Source organism: Canis lupus, chromosome 28 (assembly GCF_011100685.1).
Source record: "Canis lupus familiaris isolate Mischka breed German Shepherd chromosome 28, alternate assembly UU_Cfam_GSD_1.0, whole genome shotgun sequence".
NCBI classification, from domain to species: Eukaryota; Metazoa; Chordata; class Mammalia; order Carnivora; family Canidae; genus Canis; species Canis lupus.
This window is the reverse complement of record NC_049249.1, coordinates 12,539,074-12,565,897: the sequence shown is the minus strand read 5'-3', so window position 1 is coordinate 12,565,897 and position 26,824 is coordinate 12,539,074. Positions and strand designations below refer to the sequence as shown.

The 26,824-nt window shown below is 44.5% G+C and overlaps 1 protein-coding gene across 1 annotated transcript; it reads left to right on the top strand.

Moving 5' to 3' along the window:
• Positions 1–718: 718 nt before the first annotated feature.
• Positions 719–26,048, top strand: GOT1 (glutamic-oxaloacetic transaminase 1). The gene is given in 10 exon segments (NM_001290116.1): positions 719–854; positions 9,982–10,163; positions 18,087–18,210; positions 18,686–18,798; positions 19,033–19,103; positions 19,105–19,138; positions 21,046–21,196; positions 21,286–21,451; positions 22,198–22,340; positions 25,475–26,048. Coding segments are annotated over 10 exon segments (1,242 nt in total). The 5' UTR covers positions 719–736; the 3' UTR covers positions 25,615–26,048.
• Positions 26,049–26,824: the final 776 nt, after the last annotated feature.

Here is a 26,824-nt window from a genome sequence, read left to right as displayed (position 1 = left end):
AGGGAGGAAAGCTGGAGGGGGACGCGGGGCCCGGGTCCTGGAGGTCCTGGAGGTCCTGGAGGTCCTGGAGGACGCGGCTGCTTCGCAAGGAAAGGGGAGCGGAAAATGTCACAGTCTAAGGGCGGCAGAAGGGAATTCCAGGCCACTCCCCCACTTTCAGCGGGATGCCCCCGCCTGGCAGGCAGACAGGGAGGCAGGCAGGGAGGCAGGCAGGGAGGCGGCAGGCGGCCCACCCACGCTGCCTCCCGCGGAACAGCCGGCCGGGCCGGTCCAGGTCTCCCGCCGGGCCCGGGCCGCGGCCCCGCAGCCGACCTTCAGGCCGAGGACGCCGGGGCTCTGGCCGCCAGCCCGGGGCAGGAGGGCGCCCCCGCTCGCCGGGCCGCGGAAGGTCGAGGGGGCCGCGCCGCTCGGCTCGGGCCTCGGCCATAGGAGGCCGCTCTGCCACTCAGCCCGGCCGGGGCCGCGTCTCGGCCGGCCGACCCCGCATTGGTTGCATCACACCGGCCTCCGATAAGATCCTCCGCTTGGATTGGCCAGCGGCAGCCCCGCCCCCGCCCCTCTGCGTCAGAGGCTCGCGATTGGTGGGCCGCGTTGCCAAGGCCCGGACGCAGCGAGGCCATTGGAGGCCGCGGGCCCGCCCCCCGGCGAGGTGAAGGTGAGAGTCTCCTCCAGCGCGGCGGCCGCGGGACCGAGCGGCTCCAGACGGCGAGGGGGCGGCCGCCCGAGCGCTCCGGCCATGGCGCCTCCGTCCGTGTTCGCCGAGGTGCCGCAGGCCCAGCCGGTGCTGGTCTTCAAGCTCACTGCCGACTTCCGGGAGGATCCGGACCCGCGCAAGGTCAACCTGGGAGTGGGAGGTAAAGATGCCGCGAGCTCCTGCTCCTGCAGCCGGGGGCGTGGGCGGACCCCACCCGGGCCGCGGGGCAGGGGGCGAGGCCGAGGCCCGGCTTGGCGCCGGCTGGAGAGGGGAGCCCCGGGGAGGAGGCGACATTCACGAGCCTTTTTTCTACTTGCCCATTTTACAGATGGGCACGTGGAGTCTCTGGATAAAAGGAGGCAAGGTGTGGAGTCCAGGGTCCACAGTACAGGGTTAACAGCCAGGACATAAACGCGGTTTTTCCAGTTCCCCTTTCCGTGTTCTTTATACTACACCCTTTCGCCTGTTAATAAATGGGGAGGCCAGAGATCATAAGGAGAGGGGGGAAACCAGGAATGCTGGGAGGCTTGGTGTCCAGGTTGCTGGGGAGTGGGTGAAGGAGAACTCTAAGGTCAGGGAGCTCTGGTCTGGGTTAGTAAATATTTGATTGACTACCAGGTATCAATCAGTCCTTTACTAAGCCTTGTGGGGTAAAGACCGAGGCTTGTTTCGTCTCAAGGATTTTAAGATCAAAGTGTGATATAATAGAAATCTAAAATGCTCCTGAGACAGGTTAATACTGCCTGGGAGGATCTGGGAATCATATTCTGGCCCTCACAGCTGTGGCAGGAATGGGTAGAGAAGGTCGGTGGGAAAGAGTGGAGAGGAAGTAAAGTTCACTTTTCACACGTTCTTGTCTTCAGTTCTTGCTTGTATTTCTTGGACCTTGGACAGCTCAGAACATGGGCCTCAGTTTCCCCTTTTAGACTGGAGTGCCTCCACAAAGGTTCTTTTTTTTTTTTTAATTTTTATTTATTTATGATAGTCACACACAGAGAGAGAGAGGCAGAGACACAGGCAGAGGGAGAAGCAGGCTCCATGCACCTGGAGCCCGACATGGGACTCGATCCCGGGTCTCCAGTATCGCACCCCGGGCCAAAGGCAGGCGCCAAACCGCTGCGCCACCCAGGGATCCCTCACAAAGGTTCTAACCTTTGGTGAATTTGTTATTTCTGTCACCGTCATGTGAACGTTTGAAGCCCCACAGACTGTCGACCACAAAGACTAGCCAGGTTGAAGAAAATGAGTACAATGATGGTCTGTGCTAAGGAACAGATTTAGAGTAAAAGGATTAGGAAGTTTGGAAAGAGACAATCGAACTATTTTGTAGTAGAGGGTGGTGAGAAGGAGGTTCAGAATCAGGCATCTAACAGTGGCTGTACATAGGACCTGTTGAAAATAAGTCTTCAGGGGTGCCTGGGTGGCTCAATGGGTTGGTTGTCGTGTCTGCCTTCGGCTCAGGTCATAATTGCATGGCACTGGGACAGAGCGCCACGTCCACATCTGGCTCTGCTCAGTGGGGAGCCTGCTTCTCCCTCTCCCTCTGCTCACTCCCCACCCCATGCTCTCTTTTTCTCAAATAAATAAATAAAATCTTTAAAAAAAAAAAAAAAAGAAACCTTCCCTAGGGAAGGAGTATGGGAGAGGGGTGAGAAAAAAAAAAAAAGCCATTAAAAAAGTATGTTTTGGTGAAACTAGGTAATGGCTAGGTGGGCATCCATTATATTATTCTTGTGACTTTTGTATATATTTGAAATTTTCCATAATAAAGCATTTTTTAAAAAGTAAATACTACAAGTTTCACCCATGGAGAGTAAGTGATGTTTTTAACAGGCACATGAGTGGGAGAAGTATTGAAAGGTTGCCTTGAGTTGAATTGGAATTGGGCACCATTCAACCTCTTAATTTAAATCCAATTTAAATTTAAAATCCAATTTAAAACCTCCAAGTATTTATTTAGGGCCAGATATATATGTGTTGATGTTGACTTAACTACATCTTTTAAAAATGTTCAATTCTTTTCGGACTCAGTTACCATTAAGTTATCTTACAGGGTTTTTGTGAGAATCAAACACATTTAAAGTACTCAGAATAGTATCTGGCAAATAAGTAGGGGTTATGTAAGAGTTGTTTTGGCATTTCTGTTACTATTATTGTTGCTTTTGGCATTTCTTTGGGTAGGTTGCTTAGAAGATGTTGAGTAAAACTTTTCAGCCTAAGAGCTGCAGAATGAAATCATTTCTGACATTGGTTCAGAAATAAACTGTCCGTGCAGAGAAAATGTGCCCTGCCAGCCCAGGCCAGAAGTGTAGTTTGCAGTTTGGGTGATCACCTCACCTGAGACGGTACCTCTTCCCAGGAACCTGTTTCCCAGGAACCCAGGAACTTCCCCTCCTTCTTATGAACAAATGATTTATGCATTTAATCTTATTTGATGGTTACAACAACTCTGGAGGGTTGTTTTCGACAGAAGGAAGGCTGAAGCCCAGATAGATGAAGCAGATTGTCCCAGATCACATGGCTATTGATGATGGAACTGTCCTCTCCTCTATTTTGGGTCCTTCAGGTGGTCCAGAGGCTGCCAGTGCACCCTGGTGGGAAGGACCAGGAGATCTGGGTACAGGCCAGCCCTGCAGCCCAGCAGCCCAGCAGCCCAGCAGCATGACCTTGGGAGGGCTGTTTAACATCCTGGAACTCAGTCTGTTAAATGAGGAGCAGGGATGGGATGATGTCTCTCTAAAATTCTGCTCGGAGGTTCACTAGCACATTACATGTAGGATAATGTAATCAACATCGGTTGGCTGAGGATTAAATGAATAATTATGTGTGAAATGTGAGATATAAGTGAAAAGTGTGGTATGAATATTTTTCTTTTTGTGATCTCTTTTGTGGATGGCAGGTGCTCGGATAAGCGTCTGATTAGAGTAGAATAAGAGGTCTCCTTCCAGCTTCTGTATGGCGTAGCTCTAGTCGTACACATCCCCAAGTATATCCTTTGTGAAGGAAATGTAATTAATCATCGACTTTGAGGAAGATACTTTTTTTCTCCCCATGTTAAGATAAAGCCCGGTGGAGATTATCCAACTCAAGTTCTAGTGATGTTGGACATGTTTAAAATAAGCTGCAACTATTTATAATTTCACTACCTCATTCCTTCTTGTTGATAGTTTCTCCCAAGATATTCTTGCTGTGACCATTTCCATAATTTCTTATAGTTAAGCAAAGCAGAGCATCACATTTAAGTATGACGTGCTCTGAGCTGACCATTTTAGTGCATTCTCAGAGTTTGAGACAAGTTGCTTCAAGGGGGGGTGGGGGGAGACATGGGGCCAGCCTCAGTACAGCATGAAGCAAGACATTTCTTCGTAGACTCCAGTCTGTTCACATAAACTGAGCTTTCTTTTGTTCCAGATAAACTGCTCTTGTTTTAATATTTGTTGCGGTTTTAATGTGGATTTCTAGCATTTTCCCATAAAATAGTTGGATGTATGGGCTGTATCAGGTGTTGCTGAATACTCCCAGCCCCTCTTCCCAGGACTCTAGTTAGAAAAGGGTCTTAAGAGCATGCCTGGGGCAACCTGGGTGGCTCAGCGCTTTAGCACCGCCTTCAGCCCACAGCCTGATCCAGGAGACCCAGGATCAAGTGCCACGTCGGGCTCCCTGCATGGGGCCTGCTTCTCCCTCTGCCTGTGTCTCTGCCTCACTCTCTCTCTGTGTCTCTCATGAATAAATAAATAAAATCTTAAAAAAAAAAAAAAAAGAGTCATGCCTGTGTGCAGGGGCTCTTGGCTGGCGTGGATGAGGGAAGTGATGTTCTTTATCCTTGCTGCCACTACCTTAATCAAGACTTCATTCCACCTCTGTTCCCCTTTCCAGTTTATGTTTCATCATGTCACTCAGATGATCCTGTTAAAACGTACAGCTGTCCACATCACCCTCTTGTTTAAATGCTTTCAGTGGTTTCCCCATTGAAACTACGTCCTTTAAAAAGATATCCTCCAAGACTCTTTGAGTCACTCCTTACTATTCCTCCACAGATCCTATGTCTGAGCCATGAAAATGCAGATCCTCAAAAATTTCCTTTCTCCAAGCCTCTTGGGCCTTGCACAGGTGTTCCCTCAGTCTGGTGAAGGGAAGCAAAAGATACCACCCCAAAATATGCCCTAAGCTTGTTATTTTTAAGAAACTGCAAATACAGAGGCACCTGGATGGCTCAGTCAGTTGAGCATCTGCCTTCGGCTCAGGTCGTGGTCCTGGGGTCCTGGGATTGAGTCCCACAGAGGGGGGTCCCTGCTCAGTGGGGAGGCTGCTTCTCTCTCTCCTGCTCCCCCTGCTTGTGCTTGGCTTTCTCTGTCAGATAAAAAAATAAAATCTTTAGGGATCCCTGGGTGGCACAGCGGTTTGGCGCCTGCCTTTGGCCCAGGGCGCGATCCTGGAGACCCGGGATCGAATCCCACATCGGGCTTCCAGTGCATGGAGCCTGCTTCTGCCTCTGCCTCTCTCTCTCTCTCTCTCTCTCTGTGTGTGACTATCATAAATAAATAAAAATTAAAAAAAATTATAAAAAAAATAAAATAAAATCTTTAAAAAAACCCAAACTTCAAATACAGTTGAAGCTCTGAAAACCAAGTTGAGGTTACTGTTTTGTAAGAAACATTTACATTTATAGGGGAAATACCCATTAGTAGGAGTGTCTCTCGCATATGACTCTTAAGTCTCTAGGAACTTATCAGTGGAGAGGCTGCGCTTAGGTCTGCAGAAGGTCACCTCTCAGAACTGACTCCCCACCCCCAACATCTTTTATCTTTAGCTGAAGGCCACAGTTAAGGTGATGGCTTTGGCCATTTTGGGGAGTTACTCAGTTTTTCTGGGTCTCTCCCCTGTATGCAGGCAGTACAGGTTGTTAAATTTTTGTTTTTCTCCTTTTAACCTGTTCTGTCAATTTAATTATTAGACCGGCCAAACAACCTAGGAGAACTCTCTTCTATGCTGGAATGCCCTTTCCTTGACTACCTTTAAAACTCTTACTCATTGTTCATCCTTCATTCTCTGTAAAATCTTCCCTGACTCGTTACAAGAGAATTAAGGGCTCTATATTCTATGTTTCCTCCAGGGCAGACAGTATCTTATTTTATCTTACCCATTTCTGTGTAGCTACTTGTAGCCAGTGTCTGGTTCTTGGTTCAGTAAGTCCTTGTTAAATGAATGAGTGAATAAAAGCATGAATGAGAAACTCCTGAGTCTGACAAACGGAATAAAAATCCCCTGGCAGAGCAGGAATCATAGTTGTTACTGCTGTTTGACCTCATTGCTCTAATCACCCAAGAGCCATCTGCTGTTCTGCTTCATTAGGGCAGTTAAACCAGGCATCAGGAATAAATCTGGAACTGAACCTGGGAGAAACTGGATGGTGAAGGAGGGCGGGGAAGCATAAGTTGGCCAATTTCTCTTTTGTCACAGTATATACACAATGCCTCCTTGAGTCTAGTCATATTCCAGGGTTTTTTTAGAGTAGTACAGAACATACAGTATAGGTAAAGCACAGTGGTATTGTGGCTTTATCTTTCCTATTTTATTTATAATACATGGTTTACAAATGACATCATAGATATAATACATATGGCATGATTACGTAATATACATAACCTCCAAATACAGATGTAAAGCATAATAGAACTGGCTTTTCTATGAACACCGACATTGTACATCTAAATAGGATCTCTTTTGTGTGGTATAGTCAAAGATGTGTTTGCTCTTGCTGCAAGTACCATTTCTGAAAATCAAATTTATTTTCAAAGGACAAAGATTTAGCACCATTAAGGTTATTCAAAATAATGAGACATCATGTCTAAAAATAATTCCAAAAGAAGAATTCCAAGAATATTATGAACAATGGTAGCATTGTGATCATAGATTTCATTCAGAGATAACTCTTAAAAATGGTTATGTTGCTATCTCTTTAAAAAAAACCAGACCGGGGTCCCCTGGTGGCTCAGTTAATTAAACATCTACCTTTGGCTCAGGTCATAATCCAGGGGTCCTGGGGTCCTGGGATGGAGCCTCACATCGGGCTCCCTGCTCAGTGGTATGTCTGCCTCTCCCTGTCCCACTGCCCATCCTCCTGCTCGTGCACTTTCTCTCTTTTGCTAGCTCAAGTAAATAAGTAAAATCTTAAAAAACAAACAAAAACGGACCAAATCCCACCTGATAAAATAGGCTTTTGACTTGTTTGTAGGGAATCTGGTAGGCCAAGGTGTAGCATGTCAGTGTTGTAACAGGATTGTGAGTTATAGCCACCTACTCAGACTATGGTTGGTTAGTGGCTGTGTCAGTCTGGAGCTCTGTCCTCATTCTTATTACTAGTTTGATAATGCTTATCAGATTTGCAGATGACACATTCCTAGAGGGCAGAGTTAGTTGACAGAAGAAAGACCGCAAATCAAAATGATCTTATAAAATTTGATTGGTTGTATACTTTTGACTGTAATTTTACATCTAGAAACTTTTTTCTAAGGGAACACTCATGAATATGTGTAAAGGCATAAGAATATTTATCACAGTGTTTATATAATCAAATAATTGAAAGCAACACGAATAGTTAATAAGTTATGCCTGGAAAGGAATGTTGTCTAGTCACTAAAATTGTATTGTAAATGGATCATGAGCCTGAGTGGCTCAGTCAGTTAGCCTCCAACTCTTGATCTCAGCTCAGCACTTGATCTCAGCATCATGAGTTCAAATTCCGTGTTGGGCTCCACGCTGGGCATGGAGCCTACTTAAATAAACAAACAAGTATGTAAGTAAATAATAAAAATGCCCATTGCATTCATAATAAGAGAAATGTGAATTAAAACTACCCTGAGCACCATTTGCATCCTCATACTGACAAAAATTTACTCTGGATGAGGCTGTGGGAAGCAGACACTTGTACGTGGATGGTAGGAATGTTAACTGATAAAATCCCTATGGAGGCCAATTTGGATATATCTGTCAAAACTACAAATACACATACTTCTTAGCCAACTCTTCATTTTCAACCCTGCATCCTATGGATATAGTTACCTGTAAGATGACATGAATTAGGTTGTTCATTGAAGTATTTTTCTGTAATAGCTAAAGACTGGAAACAACTCAAATGTCCATTAACAAGGGACTGGCAAAACAATTACAATTTGTGGTACATTCATCAGTTATGCAGCTGTTTAAAAAAAAAAAAAAAGAATGACAAAGGGCACCTGGGTGGCCCAGTTGGTTAAGCGTGCGACTCTTGATTTCAGCTTAGGTCATGATCTCAGGTTGAGGGCTCCCTGTTCAGCCTACCATCTGCTTGAGATTCTCTCTCCCTCTGTCTCTGCCTCTGCTCCTCCCCAACTTGTACTCACTCATGCATGCTCTCTCTCTCTCAAAATCTTAAAAAGAAAGAAAGTTACTCCATGCACAGATAAAAAAAAAAAAAAAAAAAAAAAGATCTTTTTTTTTTTTTTAAAGATCTTTAAATAGAAAAGCAAGGAACAAAACATTGTATAGTATGCTACATGTTACCTTTTATGTAAAAAAGAGGACATAGGGCCTATATTTGCTTGTGTATGCATACCGAAATTCTGGAAGGTTACAAAGAAAATAAGAACAGCTGTTATTTATTGGAGGGTGGGATTTGGAAAGAGGTAGTTGGAGGATTAGGATGGGGGGCGGACATGTGAATATATCACCTAGTAGAAGAATAATTAATGACAACGAAAAATGCTCATTTTAAAAAAAGATTTATTTATTTATTTATTCATGAGAGACAGACACAGAGAAAGGCAGAGACATAGGCAGAGGTAGAAGCAGGCTCCTCCTCGCAGGGAGCCCAATGTGGGACTCGATCCCTGATCCCGGAATCATGCACTGAGGTAAAGGCAGACGCTCAACCACTGAGCCACCCAGGTGTCCCAAATGCTCATATTTAAGAGGAAAAAAATGTTGAAAATTTTATATACAATATGATGCATATTTTATAGAAGAACATACTCATGTAAAATAAAGCTTAGAAGGTTGTACACCAAAATATTGATACTCTATCTCTGAGGCCTGGGATTATAATGTTTATAACATTATAATTTATTAAATAAATAATAGTAATAATTAAGTAATTTATTATTTGTTCATAATGTTTATGATTTGCTTTCTGGGCTTTTAAAATTTTTCTACAGTCAACATATATTGTTCAGTAAACAATTTCAATCATCCTAAAAAGTGGTTTTTTTTTTTTTTTTTAGTCAAGGATTAATGTTTTTAAGTCAAGAATTATCAACAAGATAAAACCATCAGAATTACTCTTAAATTTTCAGTTTCAAAATCACTTGCAAAAGTGTGGGCCTGTTGGAGACCTAAACATTTCAGCAGAGTCAAATGACCCCTGTCAGGAATCTGCTCAAATGGTGCAAGCCACAGCAGCTGCCCTCTAAAGCTATAATCCTAAGATAATCATATAGTATTAGAGGGAGAAAATATCAGTGATAGGATAACTGGACTAAAAATACTTTAAGCATATAGGTGGCTTAGAAATTTGCTGTAGGCAAGACTAAATATTATGAAATGGATTACATTTAGATCAATAAAAGTGTGAAATATGAGGTAGGAGGAACAGTCAAGATGGTCAGCAGTGGTAGAGAGGATACACATCACAAAGATGTGTGCAGATATCGGATAGGTTGTTGGGTGATTGTGTAACCATTTGCTGGAACCTTCAGCCATGGAGCCTTTGCTCGCCATTTGTCCCATTCCTGTTCTTATAGGACAAGGGGAGGAGGTCATCCTCCTCTCCACATTTTATGTTTGAAGGTCCTTAGCACTGTGAAGTAGCCCCTAGCACTCTTCTGGAAATTCCTTGGGGAGATGCAGAAGGAGGAAAACGAGGGCCCATGGCAAAACAGACCTCAGTGTGCCCCTACTATCAACATAGCAACTGGAAGGGGTTTCTCAGTGTGCAGAGCACTTTGACGTGCACTCTTTTCACCAATCAGGCTCCATGATGTCCCAGTTTTACTTCAGTGTTCTGTCTTATAGAGGTCGCATACGTCAAAGCTCCAGTATCCATAAGGGTCGGAATGGCATCTGTCCTGCCTGCGCCACACTTAGCCCGGTGCCTGGTTCCGAAGCAGGCAGGCAGTCTTCGAAGGAGCTTTGCTTTCACTTCCCTTGCTCTTCTGTCTGATTGGAGGTGGAATGCGCCCCAGCCCCAGTGCCAACTCTTCCTCCAGTGAAGCCTGCCTCCTCCTCTTACATGACTCTCTGCTGTGTTCCAGCTTATCGCACAGACGATTGCCAGCCCTGGGTTTTGCCAGTTGTGAGGAAGGTGGAGCAGAAGATTGCCAATGACCATAGCCTAAACCACGAGTACCTGCCGATCCTTGGCCTAGCGGAGTTCCGGACCTGTGCTTCCCGCCTTGTTCTTGGGGATGACAGCCCAGCTCTCCAGGAGAAGCGGGTGAGTTTTGGGTAAGGATGCACAGTTGACCCTTGAACAATGTGGTGATTAGGGGTGTTGACCCCATGCTCAGCCGAAAATCCTTGTACCACTTTTGACTCCCGGAAAACTTAACTGCCGGTAATCTACTGGAAGCCTCATGGATAACATAAATAGTCAGTTAACACATACTTTGTATGTTGCATGTAGTCTATATTGTATTCCTACAATAAAGTAAGAGGAAAGAAAATGTTACTAAGAAAATCATAAGGAAGAGAAAATACATTTACAGTACTATACTGTATTAAAAAAAATTCAGGTATATGTGGACCTGTGCACTTCAAACCTGTGTCATTCAACGGTTGGCTGTATTTTCTTTTTTTTTTTTTTTAAACTATATAGAGTTTTTTTTTTTTTAATTTTTATTTATTTATGATAGTCACACAGAGAGAGAGAGAGAGAGAGGCAGAGACACAGGCAGAGGGAGAAGCAGGCTCCATGCACCGGGAGCCTGATGTGGGATTCGATCCCGGGTCTCCAGGATCGCGCCCTGGGCCAAAGGCAGGCGCCAAACCGCTGCGCCACCCAGGGATCCCTGGCTGTATTTTCTTTAGAAACTGCAAAGGTAAAAAAGGATTTAAATCTTAATTTGGTTTAAAGTATTAGGTGTTACGTCTGTTGAACTGTCCACGAATAGGGGTTTTAAGTAGTGTGATCTTAGGATCTGATAGTGTACATGATGTGGCCATACACCAAGCATGGCTTCTTTGATTGTTCTGTTTTATGCAATAGGTGATCAGGTTGTGGCTGCTGGGTCTGAAGTAGTCAATGGAAATGCCAAGCCAAGGGAATTTTATGGAATGATCAAGAGATCAGGGTCTGGACCCAGATCTGCTCCTTCTTTGACCCGGGGCAAGTCATTTACCCTGACATCTCATCTACATGTTAGGAAAGGACCAGTTTGTGGTTCATGATCCCACAGGGAACAGTTGCATAGGGGAACATTTAAGGGGCCTCTGAAACTCCTGAAAAAAAAAAAAAGTTTGGTTTTTCTTTTTTTTTTTTTAAAGAGAGAGTGTGCACATAAGCAGGGTAGAGAGGGGCAGAGGGAGAGAGAGAATCCCAGGCAAGCTTCATGCCCAGCACAGAGCCTGACCTGGGACTTAATCTCACAATCCTGTGATCATGACCTGAGCCAAAATCAAGAGTCGGATGCTTAACTGACTGAGCCACTTAGGCACCCCCATCCCTGAAATTTTATGCTGAATTCTGTGTGTATGTGTATTTCTGGGGAGAAAGTTTATAGCTTTTATTTTATTTTATTTATTTAATTTTATTTTAGGATTTTTAAGTAATCTCTACACTCATTGTGGGGCTGACACTCAGAACCCTGAGGTCAGGAATGGCATCCTCCCCTGACTGAGCCAGCCAGGTGCCCTGCTCTTACAGGATTTTCGGGAGTCTGTGGCCCCAAAAGCTCAGGAGCCACTAGTCTAGATGCTCTGCGAAGTCCTGCCAGTTCTAGCATTCTTTAATTCTCCTAGCCTTGATCTTAGTTCCTCCCATTTAAGTGCTTCCTGGTATATATTCTATGTAAACGAGAGACATGTGGAAGAACACATCTGGAAGCAGATACAGCGAGATGAAGGGCATATGTGGCAGGAATGGTTTTGTAGACCTTTTCAGTGTTGTAAGGATTCAGAGGACAGGGGTGGTGGTAGGGGTAGAATTGGGACATGAGTTGAACCTTGGGGAACGAGGCCAGGACTCTGTTCCCAATTCTGGCTATATATTAGTACCACCTGGGGGTTCTCTACACATACAGATGGGTGGACCCCAGTCTAGACCAGTTCAGTCAGAATCTTGGAGGTACCACCCTTACCTGCCCCTTCACTCCCAGTGCTCCCCTCTTCCCCTGTAGGTCCCTTCCCTGCGAGGGCATGATTTTAAAAACTCAGTTGCCTGAGTGGCTCAGTTGGTTAAGCACCTGCCTTCTGCTCAGGTCATTTTCTTGGGGCCGGGATCGAACCCTACATCATGGAGAGTCTGCTTCTCCTCCCTCTGCTCTCCCCATTGCTCATGCTCTCATTCTCTTTCTCTCTCGCATATTCTCTTGTCTCTCTCAAATAAATAAATAAAATCTTAAAAAAATAATAAAATAAAAGCTCCCCTGTTGACTCCAAAGTCCTGCCCGCATTGGGAACCACAAAGTACAGTGGAAGGAAAAAGGAGGGGCATTTGTTTGCAGTAGTGGGAATGCAGGGACAGGAGGCAGGTGGGTCTAGGTTGAAGAGACATCTACCTGACTGGAGCTGGGAGCATGTCCAGCCTGATTTTGGCACCCTGACTAGGGGAAACCACTTGACGGCTTGAGCAGGAGAGTTACCCAGTTCAAGTGTTTGAAGAAGATAAAGCTGGCTGCAGGAGCAGGATGGAGATGGGCTTATTAAGCTTTTGCAATAGTCCCATTAGGTGTTGTTCAATTGAAGCCAGCTGCCCTTGCTGCTCTTTTGGGCTTGTGCTGTAGTGCAAGCCTCATGCGTGGAAGGGACCGCATCTTGGAGCCATCTGGTTTATTCCCCACAGGCTGTTTCCCAGATGCCTCGATAAGCAGGCATTTGGCAGGGAGTGAAATGAGGGGCACATACGCACCATCTTTTATATCAGGAGGCAGGGAGGCTCTGGGTGAAGGTTCTGGAACTTGGGTCAGTGATTAGGCAAGTCATGAACCAGTTTTGCTGGCTGGCATCGGGACACTGAGGAGAGTCCCGATGAGTTTGAGCATGGAGGACTTTAGCAGCTAGGGTTATCTTGTGGGATGCCATGGATAGATTAGATGGAATTCTGTTGTTGAGAAAGAAAAACCATTTCTGTGTTGGGGACCTTCTTCCTCTGAAACTGTGCATTTCTTCTACACTTAACAACCGTCCTGGGCAGGTACTTGTCCCTTTTCCTGGTGCTCCCATTTTGATCATTTCATTCTGAAGGCTTGTGGGACCTGACCTTCCCTCCTAGCCTACTTTGTCCTCTGTTGTATTTTTGATCAGAGAACAGGTTTAGGTGGCAGTCTGTAAATATTTGAAGGCTTTTTTTTTTTTTTTTTTTTTTCCAGGATGGCAGGGGATGGTTTAGGATGCTCTCTTGGCATCTGTATCTCCCTAGGTCCTGGCTGGTTCTGAGCTCAGAGTCTTTTCTTTTTCCCTGGATGTCCTCACCATCCCCAAGCTGCTGTCTTAGTTCAGTCCTCTTATTTGGATTCTTGTGATAACCTCCTGTCTCTAGTCTCCTCCCCATTCTATTAGATTCTCACAGTGCAGGGGCACCTGGGTGCTCAGTCAGGTGTTTGCCTTTGGCTCAGGTCATGATCTCAAGGTCTTGGGATCGAGCCCCCCATTGAGCTCTCTGCTCAGGAAGGAATGGGGAATGGGCTTCTCCCTCTCCCTCTGCTCCTTCCTACTGTTTTTTGTTCTCTCCCTCCCTCCTTCTCTTGCTTTCAAGTAAAAAAAAAAAAAAGAAAGAAAGAAAAGATTCTGCACAGTGCAGGTAGGATGATCTTCTGTAGCAAAAAAAAAAAAAAAAAAGAAAAGAAAAATTTGCTGATAATCATGTCACCTGCTCCTGACCTCACACACAAACACACAGTAGCCCCTCCATAATCTACAGGACAGATCTAGACTTTGAACTGGACATGTGGTATATTTTGTAGCCAGCCTTCATCCTGTTCTAGTGACTCACAGCCCGCACTACCATTCCAGGAGCCTCTAAGTCCTGCAGGGCCTGACCAAGGGTCACTTCCATGATGAATCCTTAAGAGCCGAGTTTTCACAGGACTTAGTTCACAGTTTAGGAATAACCATACTACTGTGTTTACTATGTTGTATAATTTTGTAAGTCTGTGTCTCACACTTCCCTCGGGGCAGAGATTATGGCTTACTTATTTTCTCGTACATAATTAGTACATACTAGGTCATAGCCTGGCATTTCAGAGATTCTCAGATGTTTGAATTCACTCATTCAGTCAACAGGCGAGTGCTTACCGCTAACAGCACTGTTTTGGAGAAGCTAGAGCACAGTGGTGACCAAAAGACCCAAAATCTGCCCTGGCTTACAGATTTGTGTGGAGAAGCCAACTGCAAATGTCATAGATAAGAATATGATAGAGTATGTTAAAAGAATATAAATGTTGTTAGAAGAGGTGCATTAAGGGTGCTGAGGGTGGGAGTTGGGGTAGATGTGGTTTTCACAAGAGTGGTCATGATAGAAATAGAAATGACATTTCAACCAAAACTTTTTTTAAAAAAAACATTTATTTATTTGATAGAGAGAGAGCAAGGGCAGAGGGCAAAGGGAGAAGGGGGGAGAGAGTCTGAAGCAGACTCTGCGCTGAGTGTGGAGCCCAATGCGGGGCTTGATCTCATGACCCTGAGATCATGACCTAAGCCGAACCATGTCAGATGCTTAACCAAATGTGTCACCCAGGCGCCCCTCAGCCAAAACTTGAAGGAGATGAGGCATCAATGAATGAATGGACCAGAAAACAATTAGTAATCTTGTCTTCCCATAGATTTTTCTTCTCAAGATTTAACATTACCAGGTCCATCAACCATTTTGAGGAGCCCTGTTTTCTATACTTACCACTGCCGCTTACTGCTTTCTATTTTTAGACCTTAGGATCCAGACCATATGTCCAGGTTTCATCTCCTGCATTGTAATGCAGCTTTGGAAATTCCTGAGCTGCCGTTGGTAGGAGGGTCATGTGATGCCATCCCAGTTCCTCACTTTGACTCTTGCCTCTGAGAGGCTCAGGGCTTTTGCTGTGGCTCATCCTTTCAACACCATCATCTTCTTCATCTGGTTTGCCAGACACTGAACTGGTAGGGGTGCCCAGGTTTATGTGCCATGGCCTTGGCTATAAGCAGCTTCTGATCAGCTCTCCTGCTTCTTACCGTGAAGTCATCACATCGGTAAACTCTGATCTCAGACAAGTGTTCTTGAGTCCGGCAGGGATTTCTTCAGGCCATGTGGCTAAATTGAGAATATAGATTCCCAACTGGCATCATTCACTCCATATGTTACTGGATTTTTCTTGTCCTGGACACCCCCAGTTTAGCCACCCAGGGCCAGTTGCCTGGCTCCTTTTGAACTTTACACTTGTTTTCTTCATTCCAAATGCAGGGCTTCCTTGGGCTTTAGAGCAGGTTTGCCAAAATTCAATTCACAGAATGACCAAATTGATACATTATTAATTCACCCCAAATTTCTCTCTTTTAATTGCTGATACATTTGTGTTTCGCTGAAGCCATCCAGTGTTCAATACATTTTTAGGTAATGATAATTTCTTGAGAATTCGATGTTAAGTGTCATATATCATATATATACATCATGAATGTTAAGGATCAGTTAATGTTACTGAAGTAGGTTTATTTCTTCTAAACATGTTTGCAATCCAATCTAGTCTACTGACCTTCTGACTCCTTTTAGTTAATGAATTTGTGTTTTAAAGTGGGAGAGAAATAAAAGATTATACCTGGGAATGTTTGCACTGATGTCTACATATACCTGTACATACCCAGGATAATTTAAAACCAGATTCAAGGAGAGTCTTGCTCATTTATAGAGAAGCATCAACATTCCAGACTTGCTTAGGTGTTTGAAATGTGAAATAATGGATAAATTGACGTTCAACTTCGCTGGTGACAAATCTATGAAAAATAAATGTGCATTTAACATCACCTTGGTAGTGATTTGTATGAGGAATCCAGATAGATGACATGTGAAGGCAAGACCTTGAAAGTAATGAGAGGGGCCTGGTGCTCAGTGGGAGTCACTGTGAAGGACAGAGATGGTCAGCCTACCATGCGCTGACCATTCTCAGCCAGTCCACTGTCCTAGCTCTCCTACAGTGCATGACTGTGCACAGCTCCTTCCCCCGAATGTCCACTTTGCTTCTGTTTCACATTTCAGACAGTATTCCTTTACAGATGCTCAGACCTCTGAATACAAACAGAACACTGGGGAGAAATAACAAGTGGTGACAATTGGTATCACTGCCTTGTTCCTGGCTTAAGGAAGATGTCAATGATTCACAGTTCATCATGAAGCTGATTTATTTGTCATGGCTGAATGAATTTTTCCTGTTATTTTCAAGAAGTATCCATTATCTCCTGTTGTACTGAGCATCAAAATCAGGAATGGCTCTGCTTTTAATCTGTTATGAAGACCATTTGGGTTTTCTCTACCTAGCAGCATGACATACTTTATTTTTTTAAGTTGGCTCCACGCATAGTATGGATCCCAGTGTAGGGCTTGAACTCATGACCCTGAGATCAAGGCCTGAGCGGAAATCTAGAGTCAGATGCTTAAATGACTGAGCCACCCAGGCGACCCAGCAGTACACACTTTATGATACATTTCTTTACAATCTTGAATTCGTGGGCTGTCACTTGAGCAATGGGGTGTGCTTTTTTTAGTGTGCTGTTGGATTCATGCTGTTCATAAATGTTTGTTTGGAAAGTATCAATATTCATGAATAAGCTCAGTCTCCCTTTTCTCCATTTTTTTCCTCTTTGTTATCTTTCAGCATCTGTGTTTTGTTAGTTTTAAAAAAAAAATTTAGAAGCTTTTCTTCTTTGTCTAGGAAAGGTTTTTTTTTTTTTTAACCTTTTTTATTTTGGACAAATTTCAAATATTTACAAAAATAGATAATGCAGTGTGATGAACAGATCCACGTGTCTATCACCTAGCTTCAACAATCACCCTCTGCCCTCATGCCAAAGGTGAATTATTTTACAGCAAATCCCAGACATCTAAATATATTTTAAAAATCATTTTAAAATTTTGCAAATAATGCATGAATACATTCTCCTTATTTAAAAAAAATAGCTTCTAGAGTAGGACCACTATTCCCCCATCCTAGGCCTCTCTTGGAGGTTGTCCCTGTTGTCAGATTGGTGTGCCCTTCCTTTTATAAAGAAAAGCCTATCTAAAGATAGACTTTCTCAGATGATCTTTTTCTTTCTTCCTCCTTTAGACGTTTTGAGCAGTGTTTGACATTTCTCTACAGAAAGGGTCATACCAAAGCCTACTAAGAATTATGAGAGAGGGCAGACTTGAAGGTGTGTAGGCAAAACAGCGTAACAGGGCAGGTAACTAGATCTCAAGCAAGAACGCCTCCTGGATTCATTTCCAGCTCTGCTGCCCACAGCTTTTCTGCCACTCGTAGCCTTTAACTTTTCTCAGACCACTTCTCTGAATTGATTTCCTTGAGTGTGAGTTGGGGATCTAGGACTTACTTTATAGAGTTGTGTAAGGATCAAATGTGTATGAAGATCTTTTGTAAATGGGAAGACCAAGACTCTGTCTTTGCCCACGTGAGGTCATTTTGAGATGCAAGGAAGTTACAGGAAAGTAATCCTCACACGTCACCTTTGTTGGAACATATTTCTCCGGGTTAATAAGCCAGCTTTGTAGCGATGGGGTATGGCATTGCAGATTGAGGTCACTGGCAAGCTAGAGACATTATTTCATAGGCTTCTGCTGGGAGGAATTTTGATCTTGGGATGGGTGCTGAAGGGGTGAGTTTGCCTTCCAGGTGGGCACAGTCTAATGTGGCCTGGGTATGTCCTCAACCTGTGTTCAGTAGGGAAACTCCCCTCAAGAGTCAGACTCTCAGACTTCCCAGGTGGAAGACCTGGCCTTAGTGCTCAGAGGCTGGTTACTGAGCAAAGTGCTTCACTTCTTATAGGCTCAGTTTCCTCATTCATAAGCATGGACGAATAATAGTATCTCTGTCATGTGGTTGTGAGCTTTTGATAAGATAATACGTTTAAAGGGCATAGCACAGAGCAGGGCACAGAGTAAGTGCTTGTTGTTACCATAGTTTTCCTAATAATCATCTGATTTCACCATTATCGACCAGTGACCCTGCTGCTGCTTCTCTTCCAGGTTGGAGGTGTGCAGTCTTTGGGGGGAACAGGTGCACTTCGAATCGGAGCCGAGTTCTTAGCACGATGGTACAATGGAACGAACAACAAGGACACGCCTGTCTATGTGTCCTCACCAACCTGGGGTGAGTCATTCAGCTGTGGCAAGAGAAGAAACAGAGGAGCTGCAGGAATTAACCTCACCACTGTCACTGCTTATGCAGAAAATGTAACTCAGCGCTGGATCAACTGATACTTGGGGATGGTTTGAGCAGTGGGTGATGGCAGTACATGAGTAACCCGATGCTCCAGTTCAGATTAGGAATACTTGTTTTTAAGACTCTTGGTGGACTTGGGTTTTAGTGTATGTTGAAACTTCCCCGAGGAGGCATAAAATGTAGATACAGAGAGCCTCACCGGGGTAGAATGTAAGTGTAGCGTGACTGACTGGTTGAACTTGTTCTTGGGCGTTGCAATCTTTCTTCTAAGTTTTCACCCCTTGCCTTGATGTTGCCCATTGGAATGCTGAGCCTGTGAGGGCCCTGGAGGCTGATGTGTGTCCTTTCCAGTTATGCCTCTGTGTTTGTCAAAGCGTTTAACTTTTTACTCCTCTGCTTACAGAGAATCATAATGGTGTGTTTTCCGCCGCTGGGTTTAAAGACATCCGGTCCTATCACTATTGGGATGAAGCGAAAAGAGGACTTGATCTCCAGGGTTTCCTGAATGATCTGGAGGTGGGCGATTAGATAAAAAGTAAACAGAGCCCCATGATGTCAGGAGGAGTAGGGGCAGGTCTCTGGATCGTTGATCAGGGAGAGAGTCTGAAACATTCCTACTCAAACCAAAATAGTGGTTTCTGAGTTAGCATGTAAGGAAGAAACACACTCCCCCTTGCCCAGTGTGTCACTGACTCTGACCCCCCAATATTCCTGCACACGTTGGGGCTGACATCACTTCCTTCCCTTTAGAATGCCCCCGAGTTCTCCATCTTTGTCCTCCATGCTTGTGCACACAACCCAACTGGGACTGACCCAACTCCAGGAGCAGTGGAAGCAGATCGCCTCTGTCATGAAGGTAACTGACTGCCCTTTCAGAATATCTCTTGAAACATTAGCATGTATTACTGTTTTGTGTATTCAAATGCAATACCTGTTTATGGAAGAGTTTGGAAAATGGAGAAAAGCCCAAAGAAGAAGATAAGTATGAGCCAAGAGCTACTGTTAATATTTTGGTAGATAGAGTACTGGGCCTTTCTTTTCTTTTGCTTGCTTGCTTGCTTGCTTGCTTGCTTTATTTATTTATTTATTTACTTACTTACTTACTTACTTACTTATTTGGAGTTACACATGTAAATATATTTCTTTCACAAAGATGGCATCATTTTATCTATACCGTTTTATACGATCCTTTGTCTTTCATTTGAACTTCTTTACACGCCATTTAAAGCTCCGTAGCACAGTTCTCATGCATGGCTATGTCACATTAGCTATTGATTAAATCAGTTGATGGACATTTAGACCTCAGGTTTCTTGTTCTTCTAAACAAATAGGTATAAGACTCCTTTTTATTATTTCTTGGGGATAACTTTCTAGATTGGAATTTCTAGCTCACATTTTATATTCCTCATTAATGTGTTTGAAGAATACTCATTGAGAAACTGTTATGTGCCAGGCACTGGGTGGGGGGTGGGTACAAGAGTAAACACAGTAGAGATGGTCCCTGCACTCGGAGAGCATATGACCTGTCTGGGGAGACAGCCAAGTACTGTGGCTGTGCTGATGGGGTTATGTGAAGGCACGTGCCCAGACTTTGGGGAGAGAGAGAGAGTGTGTGTGTGTGTGCACGCGTGCGTGTGGGTGTGCACGCAAGCATGTTGGGAGGGCAGTGATGGCAGAAGAAGCCATGTTGAAACTTGAAGGATGAGGACAGGTGGGGGCTGGCAGGGAAGGAATGTTCCCTACAGAGGAAAGTGTGAGATCAAAGCCCAGGGCAGAAGTCATGGCCCATTTAAGGAATTGGAAGTAATTCTCGGTACAGACTAGAGTTCTAACGGGTTGTGAGTGACTTAGAGGTAAATGGGGGCCAGATCCTGTACTGAGGCATTGGACTTTATTTGGAGGCAGTGGGGGGAGCCACTGAAAGACTTTGATGTCATGCCATGTCATGATCACAGGTATGCTGTCTTCAGACTATATAAACAGGGAGTGGATCAAAGGGAGGCAAGATTAGACAGCCAAGAGAACAGTTGGGACTGTGACATAGCCATGCATGGGAACTGTTGCCACAATCCGAGTGGGAGCTGACGGGAATCTGAATGCAGTCTGTGGCAGGGGCAGACCTGAAAGGACTCTCAAGCTCCCAGGACATGGGGTGATAGGAACTAGGATGTGGTTGGATGTAGTTGGATGTGAGGGAGGAGCTGCCAGGGTAGGAGTAGAGGATGCACCCTGGCCTTTGGCTTGGACAGTCGGGGGCTCAGAAGTGGTGTCTTCTGGGAGGACGAGCCCAGTAGAAGGGGCAAGCTCCATTGTGGGAAGTTCTTTGAGTTGGTCAGAGGGGTGAGAATAGGGCCTTGGCAGTCTCCTTTGTCTCGAGTGCTCAGTAGATGAGGCCCAAGGCTGTTGGGAACCCTGGGTGGACCAAGCTGATCAAGCTTATCATGAATTCAGAGGAAAGAATACACCGACCTAGGATGCTACCTCCATGCCTCACAAATAAGTCTGGTTGGCAAAATGACATTGTGACACTCTAGGACAATAAACTTAAAAAAATAAAGTTTACTGAAATTATTAGATTTGTTGGTTGGCATTTAGTTGAACAGAAAAAAACAGATATAAAGCGGTGGTTGAATGCCAAAAGGGAGAGCTGGGAGAAATGGGTAGTTAGAAATCCTGTGCAGGCACCAGCTGGGGAAGGAAGGCTGGTGTCTGAGGTTGGTGTCAGAAGGATTTCCTGCCCTGACTCGCTTTCCTTCCTTGCAGCGTCGGTTTCTGTTCCCCTTCTTTGACTCAGCCTATCAGGGCTTTGCATCTGGAGACCTAGAGAAGGACGCCTGGGCTGTTCGCTATTTTGTGTCTGAAGGATTTGAGCTCTTCTGTGCTCAGTCCTTCTCCAAGAACTTTGGACTCTACAGTGAGTGCCTTCCCAGGTTCCAGCCCTGCCTCCCCCGCCCGCCCCGCGCCCCATCAACACCCTGAGCGGACTCTCATCCCTTCCTTTAGATGAGCGTGTGGGCAATCTGACCGTGGTTGCCAAAGATGCCGATAGCATCCTGCGGGTCCTTTCCCAGATGGAGAAGATTGTTCGAATTACTTGGTCCAACCCCCCTGCTCAGGGAGCGCGGATTGTGGCCTCTACCCTCTCTAACCCTGAGCTCTTTAAGGAATGGTAAGGGGCTCAAAGCCTGATGGGTGAGGTGTGGGGATGTAGAACAGTAGTTGTCCTATTACATTTAACTGCCTGTTCCTTTCATTTTGGCAGAGGCAGGACAAAATGACTTTAAACTGTTTGAGTCTCAGGTACTTCTGTAAAATGAAGCCAGAACCTACTCACATGAGTGTAACACAACACATGTGAGTAACATAGCACTGGGCACAGAGGAGGAAGCGCTCAACGAACGGGCAGTTCTCCCCAACTCACCTACCACCTAGGCTTCCTCCCCTAAAAGTTGGGAAACAGGAAGGAATTCGTGATAGAATACAATATCCAAATGCAAGTCAGTGCGACAGTCTGGGGACTTCATTCTTATTCAATTTGCATATATTTTGCCCTATTTTAAAACAATAATTTTTATATAGTAGCTAAATCTACAGGCTACTTAATTAGGGCTGATAAAATACATGATCCTGTCTGGGTCAGTACCTAGGTGAATTATAGGTTAAAATCTGAGTGGTGTTACAGCCGGAAGACCCAAGACAAGTATTAAACTCCATCAGAAGCTCACTTACTTCCTTGGGCCTGGTAAGTGCCTCTCTGGTCTGCTCATCCACCCCATCCAGGCATCCACACATACCATAGCAGTGTGTGGTCTCGCTTTCAGCATGTAGATTAAATTCCATTTTTTAAACCTACATGCTTCTGTGAATCATCTATCTGCCCTAACTGGATTGACATTTATATTGCTGTCCACTTAGGACAGGTAACGTGAAGACAATGGCTGACCGGATTCTGACCATGAGATCTAAACTTAGGGAACGCTTAGAAGCCCTCAAGACTCCTGGAACCTGGAACCACATCACGGAGCAAATTGGAATGTTCAGCTTCACCGGGTTGAACCGTAAGTGTCTCCCAACCACCTTGAATGCTGTTGGATACAGTCCTTCTCTCTGTGTTCTTGGGTTCCTTTAGCTGTCACCTCTTTGGTCAGCCATAACTTTGGGCCAGAACAAGTTAGGTTTTCTTACTGAAAACCTACTGACCCATCACTAGGATATTTTCATTTTTATGGGTCAGGAAATAATAGGATTTATAGCTTGGAGCCTTGCTTTAGGCAAGGTCTCTCATCAATACTCAGGTACCTTTTGGGTTTTCCTTAATCCTAAGTATAATTATTATACCTGATTATTTAGGGACCTAATTTCTTAAGAGGTCTTTCCTAGTCTCCAAGCATTGCCCTCAAAAAAAGAGGTGATGAAATTATCTCTCCATTTCATAAATAGGAACTTAGGTTGATAGTTGGAATTGAAGAGCCAATTCAAAGTCTAGTGGGCAGTGTGTGATCTTGGTCAGCCGTCAGTAGGGCGTATCAGTGACCCGTTGTCCTTCTGACGATTGAAGATTCATTTATTTGATAAGTAGTTCCCGAGTACCTACTGGCCAAACCACAGGTCACATGGTGCAGATGTGACCACTTGCCTGTGTGTGGAGCTTGTGTCTGAATGGCTCTGAGGACAGTTTTGTGCCTGACTTGGGTGAGTAAATGGAACACCAGAGGTGCTGGGAAGCATTGTAAACCAGGGTCATTAGGGCACCAGTGTGAAATGAACTCAGAAAAAAGCAGAAGGGAATATAAACAAGATAAGTGGTAGAGACTGTATATGGTAGACCCCTAGAAATACTTTGGGGTAAAATGAGGCTTCCCAAAAAGTGAAGGGATAGGATAGTTCAGTTGGCCATAGGTGTCCTCATGATTCTGAAATAGGGCATTAGTTCACTTAAGTAAAATCATACTTTGCAATTTTTAAAATATTAAGTGTAATAGAAATGATATTTAGTAGTAATATTCTGAAAGTTCACAAGATGAGGATTGTCATCCCACAAAATATCCATATTATCCCACTCTCCAGAGTAGGAAATTAGTTTTACTATGAATTAAAAAATGGTGAGAACACACCTGTGCTTATAACATGTAAGTTCTATTTTTAGCACCTGGCACTATTTACCCTTTTTAAAAACATTTGTTTTTTTTTTTTTTTTGTTTTTCCCCTCCCAACATTTTATTAGGAAAAAATTTTAAAACAGAACAGGTGGAGGAATTGTACGGTGAGGCCCATATACTCACCACCCACCACCTTGGTTCTGCAGTGCTCCCTTTATGACATTTTATCCATCAGAACAGGGATTTGCAGCCTGTCGTCCATGTCATATTTTAGATCTGTGAAGCCCCTGAAATGATATTTGAAAAATTGTGTATGTGTATTGGCCTTTTCTAGGGAAAGAATCCATAGGTTTAGCTTCTCAGCTGTGATGCTCCCCTTACAAAATTAGTTAAGTTTCATTTTTATTAAAACAAAAAACAAGGTTGGGGTGCCTGACTAGCTTAGTGGTGGAGCATGCAACTCTTGATCTCAAGGTTGTGAGTTTGAGCCCCACACTAGGTGTAGAGATTACTTAATAATAAAATCTTAAAAACAAACAAAAACAGGGTTTGGAGCCCTGGAACCGCAGTATCTGCCAGGGAGGCATAGGTTTTACAAACAGTGGTGTGCCTGTGGCTCTGATGGTGTCTCCTTGCAGGACTGTAATTCGTCTTCTTGCAGGACTGTAATTCACACAGTTCCAGCTGGTCAAGGTAACTTCCAAAGGTTCCTTTGTTTTGTTTGGAGGGATCCCTGGTAGCACTGAGTATGGGGTCCAGATTTTCCACTTGCATACATAGACTTGGGAGTTACATGCCTGCCTTAAAATCCCAGATCCACCACTGACTAGCTCTATGATGTTGGAAAGGTCTTTTAGCTTCCCTCTACACCCTCTGTGCAATGGGAAAGATAAGGTTATTATCAAGATAAACTGAGTTAATATAAAGTACTTAGAACACAGCCTGGCACACAGTGTTTGCTCCTCTAGTTATTATGATTTTATTACCTTCGGAGTTTGGGCTGCTGTAACAAGGTACCATGGGCGAGGTGACTTAAACAACAATCATTTCCTTCTCACGGTTCTGAAGACTGGGCAGTTTGAGATCAGGGTGCCAGCATGGTCACTTCTGGGGCAGGGGCTCTCTTGTAGCTTGCAGTTGGCTGCTTTCTTGCTGTGTCCTCAGATATTGGTTGTAAGGGAAAGAGAGAGAGAGGGACCACATGCACACACATACCAGCTCTCTAGTCACTTATAAGGGCACTCTTGCCAACACAGGGGCTCTACTTTCAGGGTGTCCTCCAGACGTCATCACCTGCCAGAGGCCCCAGTTCCTCCTACCATCGCATTAGAGGTTAGGGTTTCAACATAGGAATTTTGGAGGGACACAAACATTTAGTGACAATTCATGATAATTACCCATTCCTGCTAATCAAGGGTGCTAATTATTCAGGCAGAAATCAAATAAAATTTTCTCATGGCTTTGTAATACACCAAAGATCTCTAGAGATGGTGGCATGAGGGAAGTATAGGCAGTCCCTTCCTATTCATGCCAAGCCCAGCTGCATGTGTGTAAGTGAGGGACCTGAGAAGTGCTGGGTCACAGGGACCTTGGCAGTTTTTCAGCCTTTGGTTCAGGCACACAGCATTACTTCTAGCACAGGGGCCTTCTACAATGAGCTGAGAAGAGGAAGCGTCAGTGGGAGTTTGCTGCTGTGTGCTCAGGGATAAGCAAATACAGGTTAAGGGGGCGAGATAAAGGAAGCACTTCAAACCAGTTTTTCATATCAGTAGAATGTTCGTAAGTTTGAGGGTTGTTTTAATAGGGTGTCCTGGTGAATGTAACATGCAAGCTTCAGTTGAGAGGTAGTCCCAATTCAAATTCCCATTAGGAGGAGTCATGTTAAACTTCCTGGGGATTAGAAAGTTAGCTAAGTGGTTTCCAGAATCATTTGAGCATACTTCCCTATATTTTCTAATTGGACAAAATAGCTCCTTTTATTTTCTTCTGTGTTGGGGGAAAGAAGGAACATGGCAATTGTCATGGAATCTCTGAACCTCCATCGCTGAGGGGATTCCTGCTACTCTCATTATATCGCTTTTGGTTTTCAACAGCCAAGCAGGTTGAGTATCTGGTCAACGAAAAGCACATCTATCTGCTGCCAAGCGGTCGGATCAACATGTGTGGCTTGACCACTAAAAATCTAGAGTACGTGGCCACCTCCATCCATGAGGCTGTCACCAAGATCCAGTGAAGAAATAACCCCCCGAACCAGCACCACCAAAGCGGCCCTCTGTCATGTGTGTTCCCTGCCTGCACAAGCCTCGCTGTGTGTATCACGGAAAGAGATTACGGAGGACTAGAACGCTGCTCTGGTGAGGTGGCCTCTGTTCAAGCTGGCCCCCTACAAGAAGAACATCCCTCGTAAAGAAACGGGGGCCTAGGATCAGAGCCCCTTAGGAGGCCAGAGCAAATTAAGGTTTTTATTTAAGAATAAAAAGGACTTTGATCATGACACCTAGATATCTCGCTCCCTCACTAGAAGCCGGAATGCTGCCTCTCTTGCTCATGTGCTTTTGTGTATTGCTTGACTCTGCACAAAATCTTGCCCCAAAGATCAAGTTGTCTGAAGAGCCAACTGTGATTGTGAGTGTTGGCTGTGTCATTAAAACTTGTCATCTCTACCCAGACTGTCTCCTGCTCTTTCTACGTGGTTGTGTCCCTAGCCCTATGCTTTAGTTCTCTAGGGCAACCAAGGTAAATAGATTTACATCTCTCTCTCTCTCTCTCTCTCTCTCTCACACACACACACACACACACATAACTGAAACACAAGTTTAACACATTATTTACCCTTGCTGTGAGCAGTGTGTTCTGATATTTTCTATCCTTTTGTGTTCTGTTTCACTAAAGAAATGAAAGTTGATTGAGACCCATGGAATTGATTTTGAGATCCACTAATGGGTTGTAACCCATAGTTTAAAATGGATGCTCTAGGGCAGCCTGGGTGGCTCAGCGGTTTAGCGCCGCCTTCAGTCCAGGGCATGATCCTGGAGACCTGGGATCGAGTCCCGTGTCGGGCTCCCGGCATGGAGCCTGCTTCTCCCTCTGCCTGTGTCTCTGCCTCTCTCTCTGTTTCTCATGAGTAAATAAAATTTAAAAAAATAAAAAAATAAAATGTATGCTCTAGAGGGATTTGCTAGTTGCTAAAGAAAAAGCTGAACTGTCTTCTTGAAATATGCCTCCCTTCAGAGAACTCACTCACCCAACTCTGTTAGTTTTGTGGGCTTGTCCTTCAGTGGCCAGCTATCTTCTTCAGTATGTGAGAAATTGGACTTCATGGATTCATGGAAGGGTTGGCATCACTTGGAGTGATTCTAGAACATAGCCCCTCCCATTGCAGGCAGAGGACCTCCTGGTCTCTTGAAACAAGGAGAGCCACTTAAATACAGATCACCTTTTCC